This window comes from Ischnura elegans, chromosome 10 (genome assembly GCF_921293095.1).
Source record: "Ischnura elegans chromosome 10, ioIscEleg1.1, whole genome shotgun sequence".
Classification (NCBI taxonomy): domain Eukaryota; kingdom Metazoa; phylum Arthropoda; class Insecta; order Odonata; family Coenagrionidae; genus Ischnura; species Ischnura elegans.
In genome coordinates this window covers 89,349,245-89,371,838 of record NC_060255.1, presented here as the reverse complement: position 1 = coordinate 89,371,838, position 22,594 = coordinate 89,349,245, and the positions used below count along the sequence as shown (strand labels likewise).

Here is a 22,594-nt window from a genome sequence, read left to right as displayed (position 1 = left end):
AGTTTTCAAGAAAAAATGTTTAGCCGTGAACAAAAACTTTCATTTTAAGTCCAGGAGTTGTCTTTTTAGCCCCTTTGGTTTTCCTATCATTTGTGCACTATCAGGAATGAGTTTTTCAGGGATTCTGATTGCAAAAATTATCTCCAATAGATCAATTGTTGACCAAAATTGGCAAGTAAGACATCTATTACATATTATTCAATGCAGAAGTTTTCAATGGATTTTCTCTGGATTCCCTGGCTCTGAAATTTTTCTGATCTGCCATGTGAACAGTGGTCAAATTCACAATAATTACCTTGGGAAAATAATCCTTTGGATTGAGAATTGAACCATGGACCATAGGCTTCATGAGTCACTGCAGATCATTTTGCTTTCTAAGTTCCTTGATTCATTGCCATATGAATACCACTGCTGTTCACATGGCAGGTTAGAAATTCATCTAATCTACCTCTGTGCACAGCTAGAGCTCAGTTAAAGGGGTCATCACTGGTAGTGGTGTCTTTTAAGTTCATTCTCCTTGATGGACGGAAAGAAACCTACCTCTGTGATCCTCTGTGAAATTGCCATGAGAATCAAAGAACCTCACACTGCGTAGTGGTCTGCGAAGTGTTCCAGAAAGTCAAAGCTTTGTGGTTCAATTTTCTTTCTTGGGGAATTTTTTTCAATAGTAATTATTGTGAATTCTTAGCTATTGTTGATGTAGGGAGAAAAGGCAGTGATTATTAGGAGCCTTGCCATTCCTATAAATTTTTTCAATCCCTGCTGTGAGTGTATAGTGTAATGTTTAGGAGGGAGTGATCAAGGCTGTTGTATTTCAGTTAGGAAATTGGTTTCTAATTGTAAAGGAAACCTGTGTGTGGTAATGCAAGAAGGAATATTTTCCGCAATGCTCTTCATGGGTAATGGAGAAATTCTTTACTCATCCTAGAAAAGGCTAACTTTGGATATCACTTTTTTGCATTTTTCTACTTAATCTTCTCTTTAATGCTGTATTCCTCTTACTATTTGTTGTTTTTGGGGATTGCATTAACGTTAGGGGAAAGCGTGGGTGATGGTATTATTTGTCAAAAATTTATGTGAAATATGGAATACAATTTAGATAAATTTACTAGTTCTAAACAAAGTACTTGTACTAATGTCCGAATGTCCCCTATGACAAATATTATTAAAGGTTCTTTATACCTGCTTTCATTAGATATGTTGTGTAGTTCTCTTATGAACATTTATATGGTGTAGGATTATATTTATCTGTCATAATTGTGTCTAAAATATCAAAATTTGATTAGGTAATGACTGCTTGTTGTTGCTTATGTTTACATAATGCCAAACCTACTAAGTATTTTCTTCAGTTATCGTCTGTGAAATAGAAAATCACCAATAAAAATATACTTTTGGAATTACATTTGCAAGTAACATGGCCTCCTAAATAAAATTTTTTGAGGGTAAATCTAAGCTTTCAGTGAGATTCAGGCAGCAAAAACATTTTTTTGCGGGTTGTGCTTAAAGATCTAAGTTAAGAGGTGTAGCAAAATGTCCCACTCTGACTAATCAGAGACTTGTTCCCTTTGATTTTATGTATCAAGTAAATGCGAATGTATCATGATATTTATAGAAATCCTTCTTTTGTGAATTTAGCTGAGTTTGCTCAGTCGGTTTGACTTCACCATGAAAAAGGAAACCTTTGCAATAGGGAAGGATTTTCAAGTTGTTGATTGACTTCTTGAAAGCAACTTTTGAATTCTATTCAGTATTTGAAAATTTACCTGATTATAATTGTGTCTTTTTCCTGTTTAACTTCATTCCAGATAGGATCGTTTAAATGTTCAAATCCTTGATTATTCTATTAATTTCATCCTGGTTTGCAATATGTCTCAAATTTTGGGTGAGCCAAAAATTATGCAAGAATTGCAATTGTGGCACATGTATGATTAGTTAATTTCCTACCTTTCCAATGCAGATATGAAGCCACTCAGTTGTATTAAAATATTTACATTTTAACTAGGGAAAGTCTTCTTATATTATCAAAAATACAATGAGTGGAAAACTCAATGCTTGCTTATTTTTCATTAGGTTCTCTTTCATAACGTCTTGAGTTTTTGCTAAGGAGTGTTTGTTAATTATATTATGTGTTACGTACTAGTTTTACAGGTATCAATTGTTTCTGCTTCTCTTAATATTTCCACATGTTGAGCCATGTTTGATATGAGCAAACATATTTTATATGAAAGAGTGGTACACTAAAGATTTTTGTTTGAAATTCTATGCTTTTGTATGCATAATTGTATTTTATGGAAGATTTAAAGGCTCCAACCTGCAGTGAAATCTGTGAAGAACGTCTGAAGATGCCTTTTTTCATGTTGATAGTATTAGAAAGTCCCTTATATATTTTTCTCTATAAAAGATGAGAAAATTTCCAGCAAATGAAACGTTATTTTCCCTGCCAAAGTATTTGCATTATTTCTGATATATTATTCAAAAATCCATTTGATCCTATTATAAGTATCCTGTTTGGTGTCATTGCATTAACATTGGTCATGTCTGGTATCAGTCAAATGAAAATACTTTGAAACAGCGTTCATCTTGGAAAATTCATGGGTTTGTATGCAGCAGTGTTTTTTCATGACATTAAATTCATAACTGCCATTTCCCCTTTTGCATTTCTCTCTACCATCCAATTAAAAATAATCCTTCTGCATGCTTTTTTCACCATGGAAATAAACCCTTCTTGCTTTTCACTTAATATGTCTTCTTCCATAATTTCTCTTTCTACAAACTTCATTATTCCATTTCTAAAAAAAAGGGAGACTGCACCACTTCAAAAGTAGTGACCTTGGTGTGCATGGTATAAAATATTTCTCTGTCATCACTCTGTAAAAAAAAGCATTTTAATGACCTTCATAAGAGATTCTAAACTACTAAAAACCAATACACTCACAGTTGTACCACTTGCAATTAAATGATACCCAATTGACAACACATTCCTAATATATTCTTACATAGTTTTTGTGATTACATGGAACAGTTCATTATTGTAATCAAACTGTAGAATTCCATTTATGCATTAACTATTATCCGAACAGTAGCACCATGAAAGATGCGGACAATTTCTAGGCAGCTTTATATTGTGTGACGATTTTGCTAGATTTTTGTGCAACCCGTGGAGTATTATATGACATGATTAATAATTGTTTATGATATTTGTACAAGATTTGTTTTACCATTTTTTTTCTTTTCTACTTGTTAAATTTCATGAATTTTAAGCAACTTTAAACATTAAGGCTATGAAGGAGAGGATTATCAAATTTATTACTCTTCAATTACGATAATGGCCTTTAAAAAGTTGTTTTAACAGGATTAAAAATTAAATTTTAGTTACCTTGCTATTATATTCCAATTTTATTTTAGATTTTCATTTAATTGTTATTTTATTAATGTTCTAATTATTATTTATCACATATTTAGTATGCTTGTGCTGTTCTTAAGTTATTACAATTTCAAGTAATTGCAGCATGTTGATTTGTTGGAAAACTATTTTACTATACTTTCATTCATTCTCAATGGTTAATTGTGTGATGTTACCTAATAAATGGTAGGAATTTCATGATACTTTTATAAAAGAACATATGAAGATGGCCATTTTTACTTAATGATTTTGATATTCAGAAATTTATTTTTTAATTGGGGCCATTCTTTGATTTGTTGACTCAAGTATCCCTGTTACCAATTTTGCATCACATTTCATTGATTTTTGCTGAAGGACATTTTTAACTTTGAATTTCTTTTGCTTTCAATAAGTTGTTCATGTAAATTCACATCCAAGAATTACTTACTAGTGAATTAATTTTTACGGAATAAATTTATTTGAGCCACAATATGAATGTACAATATTGTAATTTTGCAGCAATAAGGAACAAATTCAATATTTGTAAGTATCACTGCAACATGCATTTTTCTTTGCCCTCATTCAAGTACCCATCACTCCCAGAGATAGTATTCTCATTTCATTGGGACAATGTTTTATCTATTTTTATGCTTGTTACTGGGAGTTCAATCTAGATGTTTTTTGTTGTTTGTTATATTTCTCATTCATCAAAATTAGAAAAATAATATCCAACATCTAAAATTGATGGGAGCATATTTGACTTTGGTTATAAATTTTCTAGAGATGTCCAGACTTTTAGTAATCGTTGCATCATTCATTCATATTTCCTGCTATGACCATATCATCCATTATTGTGTCGAAAATATCATTTTTTCATCTCCTATTTACAGTAGTTTTATGGTGAGAATGCATTAAATATATTCATTACATTCTTCCTTCATTTAAATTTTATAACTAAGTATGTATAAATATATATATATATTCTAATTATTTTTTATTTATCAAACTTGGAAATATTTCTTTGCTCATTTAAAACACTGAGAAGTGGGTAGCGGGAGTAGGTCTGTATAGAATCGCAAAGCAGCCTAGTACATGCCAATATTTTGTGAAAATCTTTCTATAGAGTCACCTCTATAATTGAATATATTTATGTTTCGGAAGAGTGAATGACATGCAAAATTATTTGACTTCCTTTTTTTTACGAGTTTCATTTGGGCTGCTTTAGATGAAATCTTTGCTCAAAATACCACTGCTTTAGAGTGTCAAAATTTTCTCAGTGGCTAACTGACATTGATGTGACAATATTGCCATTTTCCATGGCATGCAATCAATTCTCATGGCATGGATGAAGTTGACGATTTGACATGCCAACAGGATCATACTAAACATCGCATAATTTTTTTCCTCTAATACCGTCTTTCTCAAACTTTGAAGAGTGAAAGAAAAAACTTAATCGTATTTTCTGCACCTTGCTTTCCATTTGATTAATATTTCTAAAATGAAACCGCATGGATCGTGAATGCCCACTTCTTTAACATTCTATACATTCCTCTTGCACTCATGATAAAAACACTTTAAATGCATATCAGCTTATTAAGGTACTCATTACTGGCATGTGAGTTTTTGTGACTATGGAATGATATACGAAACACTTTGACATTATTGCATTGCATGCACAGAGTGAGAGCACAAATTTCAATATTTTACTTTAACTAATAAAAGAACCTCTTTTTACTATTACTTTTTCTTCGTTCCACTTCTTCATCTTATAAAAATTAACACTCACTAGAGGCTTGATTAATTGTAAAATCAATTGCATTTCATGGATTCTCTTTCATGAATCCATAAAATAATATTCTTTAATTATCTGATGTTTATCTTAGTTTTCTTCATCGTAATGATTTCATTATTTTCAGTTGCATTAAAATTTGATCCATCTGTTGCATTTACAACTGTTTTCTATTGGCTCAGACATAATTGTTCATTTTATAAGAAGTAACTGATTGGATTTAATACATTAGTTAATGTTTAATTCATATTGAGGTACATTGAAAATGGCCATTTGTTTATACATTAATTTACTATTAACCTTGGAATTACTTCTTTGCTACTAGATGCCCATGATCGTGACACCAATCTAGATCTGAATACGGAAGAGATTCGTGCTGATGGTCTTATATATCCAGATAAGAAGAGTCCGAAAGACGTCACTCATGAAGTTACTATCGGGGATGGAATGGAGTTTACTATTCATGGTGAGTAGTATTTTCTAGCCATAAAAATGCTACTGTTATTAAATAATTATTGCATTTTTATTACCGTATATGTCTGAATATAGTCCCCCCTTTTTTCCAAAAATGCCTATGGTAAAAGTAAAGGGGGGACAATATTCAAACGCATTTTTTTTAACTTTTCCCAAAACTGAAGCCTCAAAATTAGGGGGGGGGGACTATATTTTGGAGAAATACGGTATTACTGCTACTATTTTATGATAACAGTAGCATAAAAATGTTACTAATGTATATTAACAGTAGCATTTTTTGGTATTTGTCCACATCTATTGGCATCAGATATGGATAAAAGAACAAAAAAAAGTATCGTAAATCTAATTATTTTTTTTTTTTTTTTAATCAGCTACAAGTATGTACCCGTTACCATTCCTAAAACTAAGTTATTGCAATTACTAGTGTACTTGAGGTTACTTTTGGAAAAAAGCACAAAATGAAGACCTGAGGCCCAAGCAGGTCGATTGGATGAGTTTTGTTTAGCTCCCAAGGTAGTTTTGTGAAAAGGAAGAGAACTGGCTAACTTGCTGCCATACAGGCATTTTTCAATTACTTAGCACATTAATATATTCATTCACACAGCTGTGCAGGCTTTTGAGATATTATCACCAAGCTTATTACCCCGTAAGCTGTAGGAAATGTGCGTTGACTAGTGTACTGTTGAATGCAGGAAAAACATAAGAGAATGTACGACCGTCTCTTCTGGTGTGCTCTCCCACAACCTTCTTTTCTTTATGGTGCAAACTCTTTCTACCATGAATGGAAAAATTGTTAACCCTCTCTTCTTGCCCAAACTATCCCCTTCATTGCTTGTCGGCAGTTATATTCCACAACCATAGCCTGTCTTTTCACTTTCCTTGCAATGTGCCTGGGAGACTGGATGTGAGAATAGAAGGATTTTGGCTAATGTGCATACATATGAATGGATTTCCTTTGTGTTTGGCATCAAATTTGAACAGAAAATTACTAGCCAACTTACTTTCCTACAAAATTTGTTCTGTAGACTTTGGCTGATGAAATAAGTGCACCAAATCATCCTCTATTTAACTTAATCTGTCTTGGTTGGGGATCTCTCCGCAGGCCCTCTGAAAAAGGATTGAGAGGGATCACAAGGGTCTTTTACTTGGTCTGCTCCCTCCCAGCAAAAAAAATATAAGGCTTTGGCCTCATTGGCAAATTTTCTTGCAGTGAAATACTTGCAATCTAGCTGTCACAGCTTAAGAGTTAATATACATGTAAAGCCGTTTGTGTATATTTAAAGATCGTCTCTGCCAAGCAAATTGCTATTCATGATAATTTTTAGAGGGTAAGAATAAATAGGATATTACATGGTAATTGGAAGTGAATAATGAAGAAATCCACTCAAAATATAGCCATACCTCAGGACTTCTCAAACTGAGCCCTTTGCTGGTTGACGAGCTTCAGTACTTGTGGGCAGAGCATTTGGCGACCAATTGAAGGGTGCAGGGCTCATCAGGCACGCACTTGAATTTTTCCCTTTCAGCAACTGCTCTCCATGCATCCCTTTAGGAGGCAACTAGCCCCAGTGCACTTACCCCTTGACTTTCTCATAACTATTTAAAGTTGTGGACTTAGATCAGCATTTCGGTTATGAAATTTTCTCAAAATCAGATTATATCAACTATTATAACCTCTCATGCTCATAGTTTTCAAGGTTTTCCAAAAAATTGGATAGATTTCAGAAAAAACACGGATGGAGACTAAGGCACTATAACTGGAACCATTTTGGCAAAAATTAATGTCATCATAAGTCAGCAATCCTAAGATTAGTTTTATGCAGCTCTCCATCCCACTCTCTTATCCGCTAGCCTTTTCATAGCGATGTATTTCTTCTCTTTTACATGCTTTATAACGTGTCCTATAGAACTCATTCAAGATCGTCCTTTGCCCCTCTATCCTTCCACTTGCCACTCTACGATTGTTTTCATCAGGCCACCATGCCTTACAATGTGGCCAACTGAGCTGTCACATATTCTCATTAAGGTTTTTAGAAGGCCTCTCTTTTCCCCCACTCTTCTTGGCACTTCCTCATTGCTTACTTGGTCGATCCATTTTAACCTTTTCCCTACTAAAGACGTAAATATATGTGTGGACATTTCTTGACCTGGGAGACAAAAGCCGTATATTTTTGTCGAAGATTTTCTTACACCAGTGAACGAATGCCATATATACACGTTTCCTAGCCCTCCCCCTTTTATGACGGTCGCGGGTGTACGACATCTTTGTTTTGGGACCCAATATTGCGGGGTTTAGGCTTTACCCTCGAAGCATGTACCCTGACCCCTCATCTTTTATTACCCCTCTCAGCGGTCATGCAATTGTTTATCCAGTGAGTTTTCGAAATAAATATTTGTTCTTTTCTCAAGAAATATAAACTAAGAATTGAATTCTTTTTCTTTTGAGCAGCTTTTGCAATTTTTAAACGAAATTCTATGATAAATATTAACTTATATCTCAAGTTCTGTATAAACATCAACATGGAAATTGTTGCTGCATTAAATGCATTAATATTGACCTTAGAACTTTGTTTAAAATTTGACAATGCTCAGAATAAAATGAGGAATTCATTTCTAAGTCTGCAATTTACGTGCAAGCAACAACTATCCATATGCCAAATAAATATAAGCAATCCATAAGTTGACTGCAAACCAATGCCACCGGTATGGCCTTAAACCCGGAAAGGAGGGAGCACAACTACCCTCAGAGTCCGCGATAATGCGGAGTCCTCGCTGGGGGGGTCGAAAAAGGTTGGAGCTGAAAGCATGTGATTATCCACGAGACCCTTCTTAACGAATGTCCTGAAAATGCTCCATACAGAGGGGACAGAGGAGTCTTTTGGGGCTCAGTACAGCAGTCATGCTAAGACGAAAACTCCACCATCTCGAAAGGGTTAACTTCATCATTCTTCGGTAGTACCATATTTCGAGTGCTTCCACTCTTGACTTCTTTGCTGCTGTCAGCATACAAGCTTTCTTTCCCTCAGAGAAACATGCTCCATATGTGTAGCATCTGATGAATTGTTTCCTTAGTTCTATGCTTGACTAAAAATTTTAAAAATATGCAAACAAAATGTATAGGTTATTTAATTAAATTAATGGCTTTCCAAAGCATGGAAATAGAGAAGAAAAAATATTACCCCTCTAGGTAACCACTTAAGCACCCTCAAAGCAAAGTTCTAGCCTTGTGTTTGGCTCAAATGAGGTTGTTTTTAAATGCTCAGAATAAATATTTATGATATGAGTTGGATGTGGAAAAGAAACTGACAAATTAGTGCAATGTGCATGCCTGTGGCTCAGTTGAGGGTGAGATATACATCATCCAATCAAAACCAGCCATCCTTGCAATCCAATGGTCACTTGATCAAGCAACAGTTAGTCAATATTTTACTGAATGTTGGTATAGAAATTTTTCTTTGCCCTGCATTTAAGTAATTATGGATTTTGTATCATGTTATTGAGGCTCCAGTATGAATTTTATAGAAGCTAAATTTGATGGAGAACATTTTTTAATGTTTGCCTCATGCACATCTTGATTGGCTTTTCATGATACTACTTAACTAGCCTAATCATTACTTCTGTTTGTGATGACTCCAATGTATCTTTTTTCCCAGGAGATTTGAAAAATAAGCTCAAGAAAGGAAAGCTAGCCATGAACAACACCAAATTCATTGGCAATTCAATATCCAGTCACCAGGATAACAGGATAGAAAATGACTTACTGAAGAGGATACCAGACGATGATGCCACTAGGTGATTATTGTCATCTCATTCCATTTTAGAGAGCAGCTGTGTATTATTCCTTCAGAATGTGATTAATTCTTACCTGTTTTGGTATTACTTTCAGAATAATCTGCTGTTATATGTGTTTGAATAAACTTGTTTCTTTCTTCCTTAGCAATTTTTAATGGCACCTATTAGACAACAGAAAACGACAGTGTACTTGAATTGTTTCCATTTTCTCATGGTATTACTCAGTGCTGTAGTTGGGAAAAAAATTTGGGCGGTACTCACCAAAATTTGCCAACAGCTGAACATGTATTATACATCCGATCGCGATTGAAATGTCAAACTTCAACTCTTATACTAGTACCAAGTTGTGACACGAGACAACTCTGAACAAGTAAATAATCATGTACAAATTTTTCCATCAGAAATCCATTGGACAATTTACAGTAGGGCTATTTTTTACAGATTTAAAAAGGTAGTTTAACTGTTACACTTATTAATGAGTTTGGATTTTAGGGGGTACGCCGTACCGGCCCAACTACAGCACTGGTATTACTTAAATATGTAATAGTGGTCCATGAGAAGTACTTAGTTGCCTTGCTAAAAATGTGAGGTGCCATGGTGAAAGGAAATCTGCCATGTCTCTTGATGGACTTGTACACTTATTTTATTTTTGATTGTTAGTAAGTGAAAAATGAGACCCATATCTTGTCTTTCCATTATGGGATGCAGGAATGTAACAGTCTATGAAAGTTCAAGCACCCCTACAATTTTTCAATTTATTTTCAGGGTTAATCAGTGCCACAAAATACAATAATGTATGCTCTGTTTTCCTCTTTTCCTACTCATTTACCACTACATTTTATCACTTTGTTAAATGCTTGATTTCTCCATAATTTCAGGCAGAGTTAATGATTACTTGTTGCCATTTGCCTTGGTTATGTTTCTATGGTGTCCTATCTTTCACAAAACCTGATGATTTGGAGGGCTTTTACCTTATTCCAAGACCTCTTCAACAGCTCATTCACTAATTTTGTTTTACTGTCTATTGTGCTATAGTTTGAAAAATAAGTTATATATTTTTCCGTTTTGTGACCCGTTGTTTACTTCCTGAGCCATTTCCAATGAAAAATTAATGGTCTTAACCAGGGGCAGATTCAGTATCAAATTTTGGGGCAGGTCATGACCTAGGTCTGGGGAGTGTGAAATACTCTGTGGGAGAGAGGGGTGTGCCCCTTCTAAATTTTTTTGAAATACCCATTTTTTTATGAATTTTGGAGCCTAAAATTTAATTTTCATTCTTAGAAATATATGAAATTGTACAAATTTAGACATTATTTGGATATAAAAGCCATTAAACTAATAAAATGTTTTTAAAATTTATAAAATTGGGGGTGGTCATGACCCCTGGGACACCATCTGGCCTTTACCCTCTTGGTAATAAGTTGACGACATCACCAACTTCTGTGGAGTGGGTCATAGCATTTCAGCTACTCACCATCCTTACACATCGGACTTATATGGTTCCTTGTTGTCTCTTGTGAGCTCTTCCTTCCCTCAATGATGAGTTTATCCTTAATGGGTTAATGTATGACAACACAAGTGATGTCCCTATCTCATGAAGAATGAGCAGCAACCTCCTCATTTTTTTGTTCTAAACTTACGAGGGATTGGCTGAATGGGGAAGATATATTTTTCCACACAAAAATAACCGGACGAAATTTAAAAAAAATCAGGAATTATTTTTTTGTGTACAAATGTGAGACACCTGTGATGTACTCCTTATTTACATTGATACATTGGTTCAAACATTTTTTCCACCTTTGGTACTTGTCCTTTCTGATGACTTACATCACCACCTTTGATTCTCTTTTCACCTCTGGAATGTCATCAAAACGTTTCCCTTTCATCACCCTTTTCATCCAGGGAATAAAAAAGGAATTACATACAAGGTGCGAGGGATGGTGAGTAGGAAGCAGTGACATATGGATTTTTTTTTGCTAAAAATGGTTTGATCATGAGTCATCAAGCAGGGGATATATTTTGCCCAAATTTCTGAGGATGTTGGATTAAACAATTGCCTTTTATTTCAGTAATAAATCTTATGGAAGTCATAACAACAGACCTTTCAAGGATGATAGCCACAAAGGAAGTGCAGAGACAATGGATGGCGAAGAGAAAAGGGATGCTAGTAAAGAAGATCTGGAGCAAGATGAAGGTAAAAACTTTTTTTTTCTTTTTTATTCATTATCTTTTATCTTTATATTATATACTAGCCGGCCACCCAGCATTACTTGCGAAGAATAGTACCCCGCGAAGAGGAAAATTAGAACTTGGAATACATGTTCATATTGACTTCTCAATGGGAAAATATGAAAGAACTTAAGAGGATACAGTATTTGTTGGAATGTACAGTTAAAAGGACAGCAAGGTTTTTTGTGGGTCATTTACCTGTGAGCGGTGAAGTTGCAAGAAAAGGCATTATTAGAACTGGAAGTCTCCAAATCGGCATTCACCTCAACCTTGTTCTCTAAAGTCAACATAAAATCCGTAGAGGATTAATGTGACTTGGTAGTTCAAGTGGTGTAATACCCGACACAAATGCAGGAGATCCGGGTTCAAATCTCAGTCAAGGCGAATGATTTTTCCTCTAACAAAAATTTTGTACTTATATTACACTTTATACTGTATTTTACACTTTTTAAAAGATGTGCAAAATCTTTGATAGTATAAATGAATAGGGGCAGTTAGTGTGAGATATTGGCTGTTAACTAATAAAATAATCATAATTAGGGAGAAAACAGAGGAATGCAATTTATAGATTCTCTGTTGTAGCTATGTAATACCCTCATGGTAGGTGCATCTCACTTTTGAGAACTTAATTTCCACCAATAAACAATATGTGACAAAGTTTCAATCAATTTAAATGCTAATGATAATTTTGTAAATTTTTATTTATGAATTTTTACCTCATGTTTCCTTGTCCTTGCCCTATGCTATGGAGTGTCCTGTCATTTTTGGTGAAGGCATTATTTTATCTCTTAAGGAAATAATTTGAATCCTTCCCCCTCTATAAATTGTCAAAGGGGATGAGGTCTTAATTTCATTGGATTTACTGTACATTATCTCAGTATATGATTTTTTTCTTTCCCTGTGTATGATACTGGTGAAATATCCTGGGGTTTTCCATTAGGTGAGTTGCATGTAGGCCGACTTTTCAATACCTATGCCATCTTATGCCCTGAGGACGATGGGAGTGGTGGCTATCCAAACATCGGCCTACAAGCACCTCACCCAGTGCAAAACCTCATAGGATTTCATCAGTATTATCTCAGTACACACTCGTTTCACTTATGTGTATGATTTGCTTTTTTGTTTTATTTTTTGTGCAATGTTATTATAATATCAATAGTTCAAAATCCAATTTAATGGTCATCTTAGCCATGTTGGGATTTTATGCCGAATAAATTTTTGTAAAGTTGATGAAAATAAATTAATTTCCAGAACTAGAAGATGGTGAGGAGGAGGATGAGGGTGAAGAAGGAGTTGATGGTCCAATTGAGGAAGGTGACATCATCGTGGAAGGGGCTGGAGAGGATTCTCCTGCTGAATGCTGTCCAGACCATTGCTACAAACGGTTTCCCTTCCTGGCTGGTGATGACAATGCTCCTTTCTGGCAAGGATGGGCTAACCTTCGACTGAAAACTTTCCAGCTAATTGAGAATAAATACTTTGAAACGGCTGTCATTACAATGATTCTCCTTAGTAGTATGGCGTTGGTGAGTTGTTTAACTAATTCTCACCATTTCTCCAATGATTTCTCAATTGGTTATTTATTTATTTTGTGCAGTCCAAAAACAGCATGAGGTCAATTACAGTGAAATACACAGTTAGTACCCAACGAAAAAGAAAACAATTACCTATTATTAAGTAAAACTTTACCAACAATGAACAAAATACTATTCAGCTGTATTTACAAATAAATAACAAAGAGGGTAGACTTCATAGAGTGGTATGAGGAGTGGGGGAAAATTCTGATGGAGATAATGCAAGATAGATGAGGGATGAAAAAAAAGGATCAAAATTTGTAACACATTTTGAATAGAAATCAGTGGAAGGAGGAAGTCTGAATAGAAAGATCATTTAGAGACAAAAAGGAAGGAAGTCAAACAATGAAATAAGTCACTCTCTCAAATGTAATAAGTTAAAAGCTATGCTCCCTCTTAGTGCAGTAGATTTCACCCTAATCAAAGTTTTTATTGATTTCCATGTGGACCATTAGTGACGGTTCCAATCCTTTGAAGAATAACTTTGCCATTGTTTTCATGAAAGTGGAAGTAATGGCAGATTTTACTTTCAAAATCAGTGCCAACTGAACTTAACCAAATGAATACCAATTTATGATCAACTCAAATTGTTCACTTTGAAAGTATCAAATCTGGTTTCATGTATGCGTAGCAAGGTTTTGGGGTTAACCTCCGCGTCGTTTCATCTTCATGACGACAGTTTCGCCGGCGTTGCAGCTAGCGTCTTCAGGTACAAAGTGACGCTAGCTGCAGCACCGGCAAAACTGTCGTCATGAAGATGAAACGATGTGGAGGTAAACCCGAAAGCCTTGCTACGCATGCTGCACCACCCCGCAAAAGTCTCCATCAACATCTGGTTTCATGTGTTTGGGGTATATTTTATGGGCCCTGATGTATTAGGTCCTATCATTTGTCAGTCAAGTAATTTTCCTAATTTAACTCTGCAGTGCCTTTTATGTTATAAAAAATAACAATTCAAACTTTCTTGGAATTAGGAAAAAAAACAACTGTGATTGCGTAACAGTCTGTTCTCTTTCATCATCAAATATGTTTTTCATCAAATTTTTTTAAGCATGCTAATGAGTATTCTATTTTCTATTGGTGTTAATAGGAATTGTACTTTTGTTTGATAAAGGTTGCTGTTGCTTGGTCATTGAACTTATTACTTTCTCCTCCATTCCAATTTTAGGCCTTAGAAGATGTTCACCTTCCTCAGCGTCCAATTTTACAGGATATTTTGTATTATATGGACAGAATATTCACAGTTATTTTCTTCCTGGAGATGTTAATAAAGTGGCTTGCTTTGGGGTTCAAGAAGTATTTTACAAATGCTTGGTGCTGGTTGGATTTCATCATTGTAATGGTGAGTCAAACCTTAAAATTCATATCCTTAGTTTCTACATTTTACTGTTTGAAATACATGTCTAGAACATACATTTTCAACTTTGATGGCAATTCTTTATAAGAGTGGTTTATTTAGTGTCTCTTACAATCTTTTGCAAGACTTCCCTGAATATTTTTCTGTCACTTTTGATCTATAATTATCTTTCTTACCTTGGAGCATTGCATTTTTTTTATTCTTAAAGGGCCCATATGTATATTTGACTAGAACTACCTGTATTTTTAATCAGAAGCTGACCATCATTATGTGTAGAGCTGATCTGAATTAATCAAATTGTTGTAAAATCAGAAACTCTGAGAATCAGAAAGAGATAGTCTTCATAGATGTAGTTGAAGGAAACTATGGTGGTTCATTATAGACTGAATAGAGTGCTCACCAAATTTTCTTAATTTTTTGCCGGTAGTGTACAAATGAGGATGTATACTTTATACATGGCAAGGAGGTTGATTAATCCATACTTTGTTTATATTTTGTGTGGAATTAACTCTTGGAGATATGTACTGCTTCAAATACTGTTACAGAAATCTCACTGGGTGCAGATGAAGTGAAGCAAACATCCCATGTCTCCATGCTTAAGAACTGCCATCAGATACATTTGTATAATTATAGCGTTAGTGATTCTTGAGTGCCTTTGCTGTCATTACCCAATCACTACTTGAGATTTGCTATATCGCTCCTCCTACAATTATTTTATGAATTCAATCTAGCTGCCAGCTTGTTTTTACCTAGAAGCTTTTAGATCCACAATTTCTCTCTCCAGTAACTTCCCTTTATTGTGGATATTGTATCTCGACTGAACAATTGATTTAATGTTTCAATGGAAAATATTCCTTTGGAAGTTAGCCTAGAAATTTTCTGTTGTTAGGTCGTTTTTTTGGCCTGCAGATGATTGGCATCGTTAGTTTTTATCTGAAACCACAGTCACGGCAGAATCCTTAGTTATACTGCATTATTGGGCTTATACTCGACAATATCCGAAATAATCCACTCATGTCCTCACAGATGTCATCAAGTCTTATCTGAGATACTTTAGAGGTTGAACTTTGAATAATGTTGTCTTTATCTGAATTAGTCTCTCTCCTAAAAGTTAATTTACTGTGTCTCAGAATGACAGAATAGGATTTGAAATCCCTTGCATTATAGCATAAGTACCTCTGACTGAAAATATTTACTTCCTAACTCTACAGATAATTACCAGTGATGGCTTGCATATTGAATAAAAAGTAATTGGGTTCAGTTGCAGTTATGTTAGCCACAGTGTTATTGAATACAAATAAAATTATTATGAAACTTAGCTATGAAGAAATACTGCTCCAACTTTCATTTACCTAGTCTTTCAGACATTTTTTTAACTGTAGTTTTCTTTATTTATGGCATAATATTTCAATTGTGTCCGTATTTGTTGAGTTAAATCGCAATTATTTGTGAATTTAGATTTATAAGTAATATTTTTATTTTTCTCAGAGATATACATTTTCTTTGGATTCTGTATCCCTCGAAAAATTATTTGCTAATCTTGGGGATTGCTTTCATCATGCCTTTTAAATTTTATGCAAGTGATGTATGTTTTTCCATATTTTTACTTGAAAATCATACTTTCTGTATGCAAATTAGTATTTTCATGAAACTGGGTACCATAACTGTATATCAAGGAAGATCTTTTTGATAAATTATGATACTCTCATATTTCTGGCATTCTCTCTTATCACCTCTTTTAAAAATTTACTCGATATCAACTGAACTAAGAGAAAATAATTGAATCACATTTTTCTGCGTTTATTATCTTTTGTTTATCCATGTGCATTGACATTTTTAAATTATAGATATTATTTCCCAATTTATCTCTTCCTCATGCTATTGGTCCTCCCGTTGCAAAAGTACTTTGTGACTGCTGCAGAAGTTCCATCATGTGCCTTTGTGAGGGGCATGCCATGGTACTCTCAAAAATGCTAGCTAGTTTGTTACGTTTCAGCTGTCAACTGTCTTCATAAAGTGGTATCATTTATTTCTATCTGTTCATGCCTCTATTGTTACTTCATTCTAATCTTCAGCTGCATCAGAAGATCTTTTCCTTTGATTTCTATTGATGCAGATTCCAGAGTTGATGGCGGTTGCTGAAATTAGTGAAACTAGTCTCATTTTATTTTAGGGTCAGAGTTTTATTTTAATTTTTTTCTGGCACTCCTGGTGAGGCTCTTGCATCTCAAATCTTCCAACATTTTCAATTCATCGGTCATTATTTATCCTACGATGTTTATCAGTATTTTAAGATTGAAACTACATATTTTTATTACTGTAGCCATGCTCAAATTGCACTATCAGAAATAAGGAGCTTATATCTCATTGTTGTGAATGTACCTTTTAAGGATTTTAATGTACTCATAGTCTTTTCATAATCTTGGTTATTGCCTTTGGCTTAATCATAACTTGCAGTTCTGGGATAAATACTGAGACAGCATTCATTCAATTTCTTAGCTTCCTTGCTCCTAATTTCAAAATGGTACTTTTCAAGAGCTGGCTGTTAGTTTTCTACTGAATGAGGTCTCTTGTCTTGCTAAATAATTATGTTATTGAAGTTGTAATGACAATTTTGGTGGAACCATTCAACATTGAAGGATCAAGTAACTTCACCTTGATAATTACATAGTGTGTCATATACATATTTTTTCCCCGTGAAAATTCCTGTTTTTTTTTTGTTTACGTGATCCTTCAATTGGTCTAATCTGTTCCCAGCCTTCAAATTAACCTTCCATGTTTCTCAGTTATTGGCATGGTGAGACATACCAATCCCTCTGAACTATCACACCCTTAAGAGTGAGTACTGCTGGTTTTATAGTTTCTTCCAATGACATTATTTTATGTTTAGGATTGGACAGAGATTTAGAGATTCGGTTGATTCTAATTGAATCCACAGATTACAGATTTCATTACCATTTGTGCCTTATCCTTAAATAAGTGGCAGATACTTTATGATTTATTGGATATAAGATTCACATTAACTGGTTGGTAATAGGAAATTGTTGATGAAGAGAGCATTTATTAAAAGGTATACAATTAAAATGGCTATTCAGATTCACCAGATAGGATCTTTTAATGTATATTTCCTTTGCTAATGACGGAAACCCCACTTGGAAATGTAATGTCCAGGACAATATTCAGCCTCAAGTGACATTGGTCTCCTTTACTTCATTGCTAGAATATAAATTGTATTGTAACAGAAGATAATTTTCTGTTCTGTATCCTATTTAAGGTATATGAATCTTAAATGGAAACCTTTTGCTAAATTCTTTTTGAATTCTGCCATTTTTTAGCAGTTTTCTCTTATTTGAAGATTTTTTATCATAAATTTAAAGAGAGCATTCTCTGCATACAGCAATACTTTTGTTGTTAGTAGCCATTAATTTGATGCAATTTAGAATAAAATAACTGCCTAAATTCTTCCAGTATTTATCCATTTTTACTACATCTTCACTTCCTTTTAAAATTATTTTAAATCACTTTCTACCAACAATTTCCCATGTCTTATAACCAGTTCATACAATAGTTACAGTAGAGCACATTGAAAATGCAAGTAATCGCAGTAAATATATTTGGTTGCCAGTTTTCCTCATGCACTTACAACTCTGCTATTTGAAATATTGATCCTTTCTTTGAAGTAAAAAGGCCAAATTTTTGGCCAAGACATGATGGCTAATTGGTTCATCATCCATCAAACTTGGCACTTAGGAACTTAATCTGCAGTTTTTTTGCTATCTAAAGAATCATATTTTGTTTAACAGTAATGTAGCAATGGGAAGGCAGCAAATCAGTTGAAAAATTAATGCTATTATACAACCTGTGTAAAACGCCTTTCTGTTACTGCAATTGAGATCAAACTGAATACGTCAAGACAAAGGTGATGATTTTCTTGAATTTCTCTTTGCAGGTAAAAAGTTACTGCAATAAGTTATCAATAACTTTGGTCCATACGAGCTTTAGGGTTATATTTTTGGAATCCCATTTATGAAAGCACTGTCTAGTGGTGATTATGATATTATGAAACTGATAAACAAAGTATTTTTGTACTTCTTGAGGACAGTCAATTCAGTGGTAGCATGGAGAGTACCTATCTAAAAATGGGTCCTTTCTCTCCTTTCCTTCAAAGTCATGGCTTCAAGGAGGAAAATATGTATTATCCGTGCTTAATAATAGTATTAAGAATATACATTTTCTTCTCAAATTAAAACCTGAAGAAATTTAATTTTTGACCACCTAATTGGCTTGTTTCACACATTTGAAGCTTTTTCCATGATGAAGATTCAAAATTTAGGAGTTTCTATTAAGAGATTGACTCCTATAGACATAGAAGAATTATGTGGATATCATTAGGAGGATATGCAGTTTGGCTTTAAAAAAAACATTTGAGTGTGGGATACAGATTCAATCAAATTTTGGATTCTACTCTAGGGCGTTAAATTATTTGGTATGGAATTTTTTTTGTCCATAGTCTTTCCATGCTTTGTGTTTTGCACACTTCATAACATTGGTTTTGGTAGATATGATTTATGCACCACTTTATTTATTCCCTGAATTTTCTGGTAAGAGTAGACTTTTTGAAATATATACTTATGTCATATGCTTTAAAGTATATTTTCAAACCCAGCAACTCCAAAAAAATCTAAGAATATGTTTTGCTCTTGACTCATTGAAGTCCTTGTAGTATTGTTCAGCAAAAGTTATTTACTATCATTTCTGCCCCTAGCCAGGAGATCCCAAACCACTTCACCCCTAAAATAGCCATTGCTAATGAATTTCCCTCCTGCTACCACTTAGCTGTCTCTGATTAACCTTGCGGCCATATGGACCGGATATGCCGATATCCCTGCATTCCGATCCATGCGAACTCTGCGTGCACTAAGACCCCTCAGGGCAGTCTCGCGGTGGGAAGGCATGAGAGTAAGTACAGCCGACGGAGGTGGGCGGAGGAAAGAGACACAGCTGCCACAACATGTTCTTGGTGTCCGCTCTTGACTTTTGATCCTTGGGAACCCCTTACAACCCGACCCTTTTCTCTTTGTGTCTCCTAAATGTTCGTGTGCGTGTGTTTGACCCCAAGACACCAAAAATAACCCAGAACTACATAATACTACTCCCCCCTCTCTTTCTCTCTTTATCTTTCTCAGTCTGTCTTTTGTACTGTTCTTTTACTGCCGCTTTGGTCTTTCTTAGCCATGTCAATCATGGTATGTTGTGCTCACTGTGTGACCTCCCCCTTTTCCCAAAAGCTTTGTGTGTTTATTTCAGGAGCCTAGGGAGGAATTTTCCTCGAATGCTGTTGATCGTTTGGTGTGTCATCGGTACATCTCCGTAGGGTGGGATTGGGAAGGGCTGGGGTGTAGATCCCCCTGTCGGCCCTCCAATGGGCCCTCCTATCTGAGGGCCCGGAGTGGGGCCAGTTCATCACCAATTGTGAAATGCAGAATGGAGAGTGTTTTTTGTTCTAGTAGTGCTGTTGGACAGATGTGAAAGGAGAAATTGTTTTAATCTGTGTCATTCATATCCTTTAGATTCGTGTGGTTTTGCTTTGTAATGTCAATGTTCTCACCAAAGGGATGTTTTTTTTTTAATTTATGCTCGCCCATCCATTTCTGCAAAGATTGGTGATGATGCCTTTCATACTTTCCTGCCATTTTGTAGTGTTTGTGGCCCACTGACGTGCTTCCTTCATTCTGTCTTAACTTCATCTCTACTCCAGGTGTCCCTCATAAACTTCGTAGCATCCTTGGTCGGTGCTGGAGGCATTCAAGCCTTCAAAACAATGAGGACTCTCAGAGCCCTTAGGCCTCTTAGGGCTATGTCTAGAATGCAGGGCATGAGGGTATGTACTCAGTCTCAATGGGGTGCCTGGGAGGAGCCAAGCAATTGGCTCCTGTCCATGAAGGCGTGCTTTCGTTATTTTTCCATTGGGAGAAATGATTTCAGGGTGCCCAGCGAGCTAGAAAATATCTGCATAACTTAAAGAAAGTTTTACTCCTGGAAAACTCAGGAAATAGATGCATTTTCCCAATAAATCCTGAACGTTTTCAAGAAGAGTGTGTAAGAAAAATATAGCTTTTATGTATGGCTTAGCACACTATTACGCTCACTTGTGGTTATGCGGTTCTTGTTCCATCCTTAAAATAATTTAGGAGGATAATTTTTAGCTTCTTCGCATTTAGCCTAAATTGAACAACTCTGAACTTTTATTGCCCATGTCCTTCATGGCTTTTGAGCTTGTTCTAATACTAGCTTTCAGTGCTCAAAGTTGCACCTAGTTCAGTTTTAGCCATCTATCCTCTTTTGTTGGGAAAGAGACTATCACTTGCTCTATGTACATTGCTAACTCTTATTATCAGGGCAAAGTAGGTTCCACAATTTGTTGTTTTTCGTTTTTACTCAATGGTAAATTTTCTTTATAAGTAATTTGATAAAAATGTGCAAAGAGGAGTGCAACAAGAGTATAACAAAGGAACTGATAGACTTCAATATTCTGATACAGCTTTTTATAAGAAATTCAGTGAGAATCATTCTGAAAGTAGCTCGACAAAATTGGAAAAATGCAAAACTTTTCCTTAAAAACCTGGAAAACTGATGGAAAAAGGTTTTTGGACTCGCTGAACACCCTGGATTATGACCACTTAGCTCACAAGTGCATAGAAAAAAGGCCAAGCTCGAGTCTCAGCATGCTACCTTGCCAAAGATGTAGACTTTTTAACGAGTTCACTGCTTTAACCCTCGGATGCATGGTAAATAAAACGTAAATGACATTATATTAGTTGGTTTGGATTTCAATGAATTTTTTAATGTGGATGATTATAACACATTGAAGATTTTTCGATAGAAATATGGAATTAACTTTCTAGTTTACAGGGAGTATTAAAATTTTTTCCATGAAAGTGATAAATGAATGTCTCACAATCAAGTCTGATGCATGTTGAATGATTATAACCAGGTATTTAGGGTTAACTATGTTTAATACTGCTATCCTGAAGATTGATACAAAATTTTAATTTTTCGTGCTCATAATATATTAATGATTCATTTTTTGATGGAATGGTGTGAGGTATTAGATATGAATATGCTCAATCTTTCCATGAAAAGTAAACCTTGAAACTATAGCTACAAGATTTTTATTTTGGAAAGTAATCAATGCAGATTTTACCTTTGTCTCAAAATTTTGGTTTTGGTCTTCGTCCTGTTGTATCTGCATAGATTCAGAAATGAAGTTCTAATTTACCTCTTGGAAAAAAATTTAAGTAATTCCAGTTCATATTTTAAACGTGTTGATATCTCTGTTCCTAAATTTGAACAGTGCCATTACTTATTTTTAAAGCTTTTAGTTTAGTGCATCCAAGGGCTAAATAACTTTCACTTACTATGATAAATTATTTATAAAAAATTTAGCATTTACTGACTTGAAAATTTCTAGAGCATTCAAGCTTATGTAATCAACTTACACAAATGATTTTGGCTACTTCGATAACTTATTAGTGTAGTTTTTTGCACTGGATCACAATGCCTAAAAAATACAATCATTTTTACACTTGCTTAAAATGAATTTTTACCTGGAGTTCTTAACCCCTTGAAGGCTACCCTCCTTGTAAGGCTACCATGAGACTTTGGGATTAGCATTCTTCCAAATTAGTAAAGCTGCCGTTGTATCCTATTGCATGCAATTTCCTTACCATTCTTCTTCACTTTCCTTTAGTGTTATGTGGTGTACTTGCTATCCTAGTGTCATACATACTAGTCATTCCTTTGTATCTTGTGCTAGTAATTTGCCTTAGTAACCCAGAACCTGCATGTTGTTTATAAACGAATGATTCACTATTTCTTAAACAAATATATTTCACACACACACTCTCTATAGCTATATAGTTGTTCTCTGGCTCCACTAAGCACCTGCAAACTGTATGATTCAGCCAATGGTGAATTCTCATTCAACATTAAACTAT

General features: G+C 34.7%; 1 protein-coding gene across 11 annotated transcripts in view; it reads left to right on the top strand.

The window, feature by feature from the left end:
• The window catches only part of LOC124167191 (sodium channel protein para), a 108,113-nt gene that overhangs the window by 73,488 nt on the left and 12,031 nt on the right, over positions 1 to 22,594 (top strand). For 8 of the 11 annotated variants that reach the window (XM_046545033.1, XM_046545031.1, XM_046545032.1 and 5 more), the window contains 6 exons: positions 5,497 to 5,637; positions 9,299 to 9,437; positions 11,507 to 11,631; positions 12,918 to 13,192; positions 14,409 to 14,582; positions 20,356 to 20,478. In XM_046545033.1, the coding sequence (XP_046400989.1) occupies positions 5,497 to 5,637; positions 9,299 to 9,437; positions 11,507 to 11,631; positions 12,918 to 13,192; positions 14,409 to 14,582; positions 20,356 to 20,478 (977 nt within the window). Of the gene's footprint in view, positions 1 to 5,496; positions 5,638 to 9,298; positions 9,438 to 11,506; positions 11,632 to 12,917; positions 13,193 to 14,408; positions 14,583 to 19,433; positions 19,557 to 20,355; positions 20,479 to 22,594 lie in introns of all 11 variants that reach the window. The other 3 variants (XM_046545035.1, XM_046545034.1, XM_046545025.1) reach the window with 1 other exon arrangement.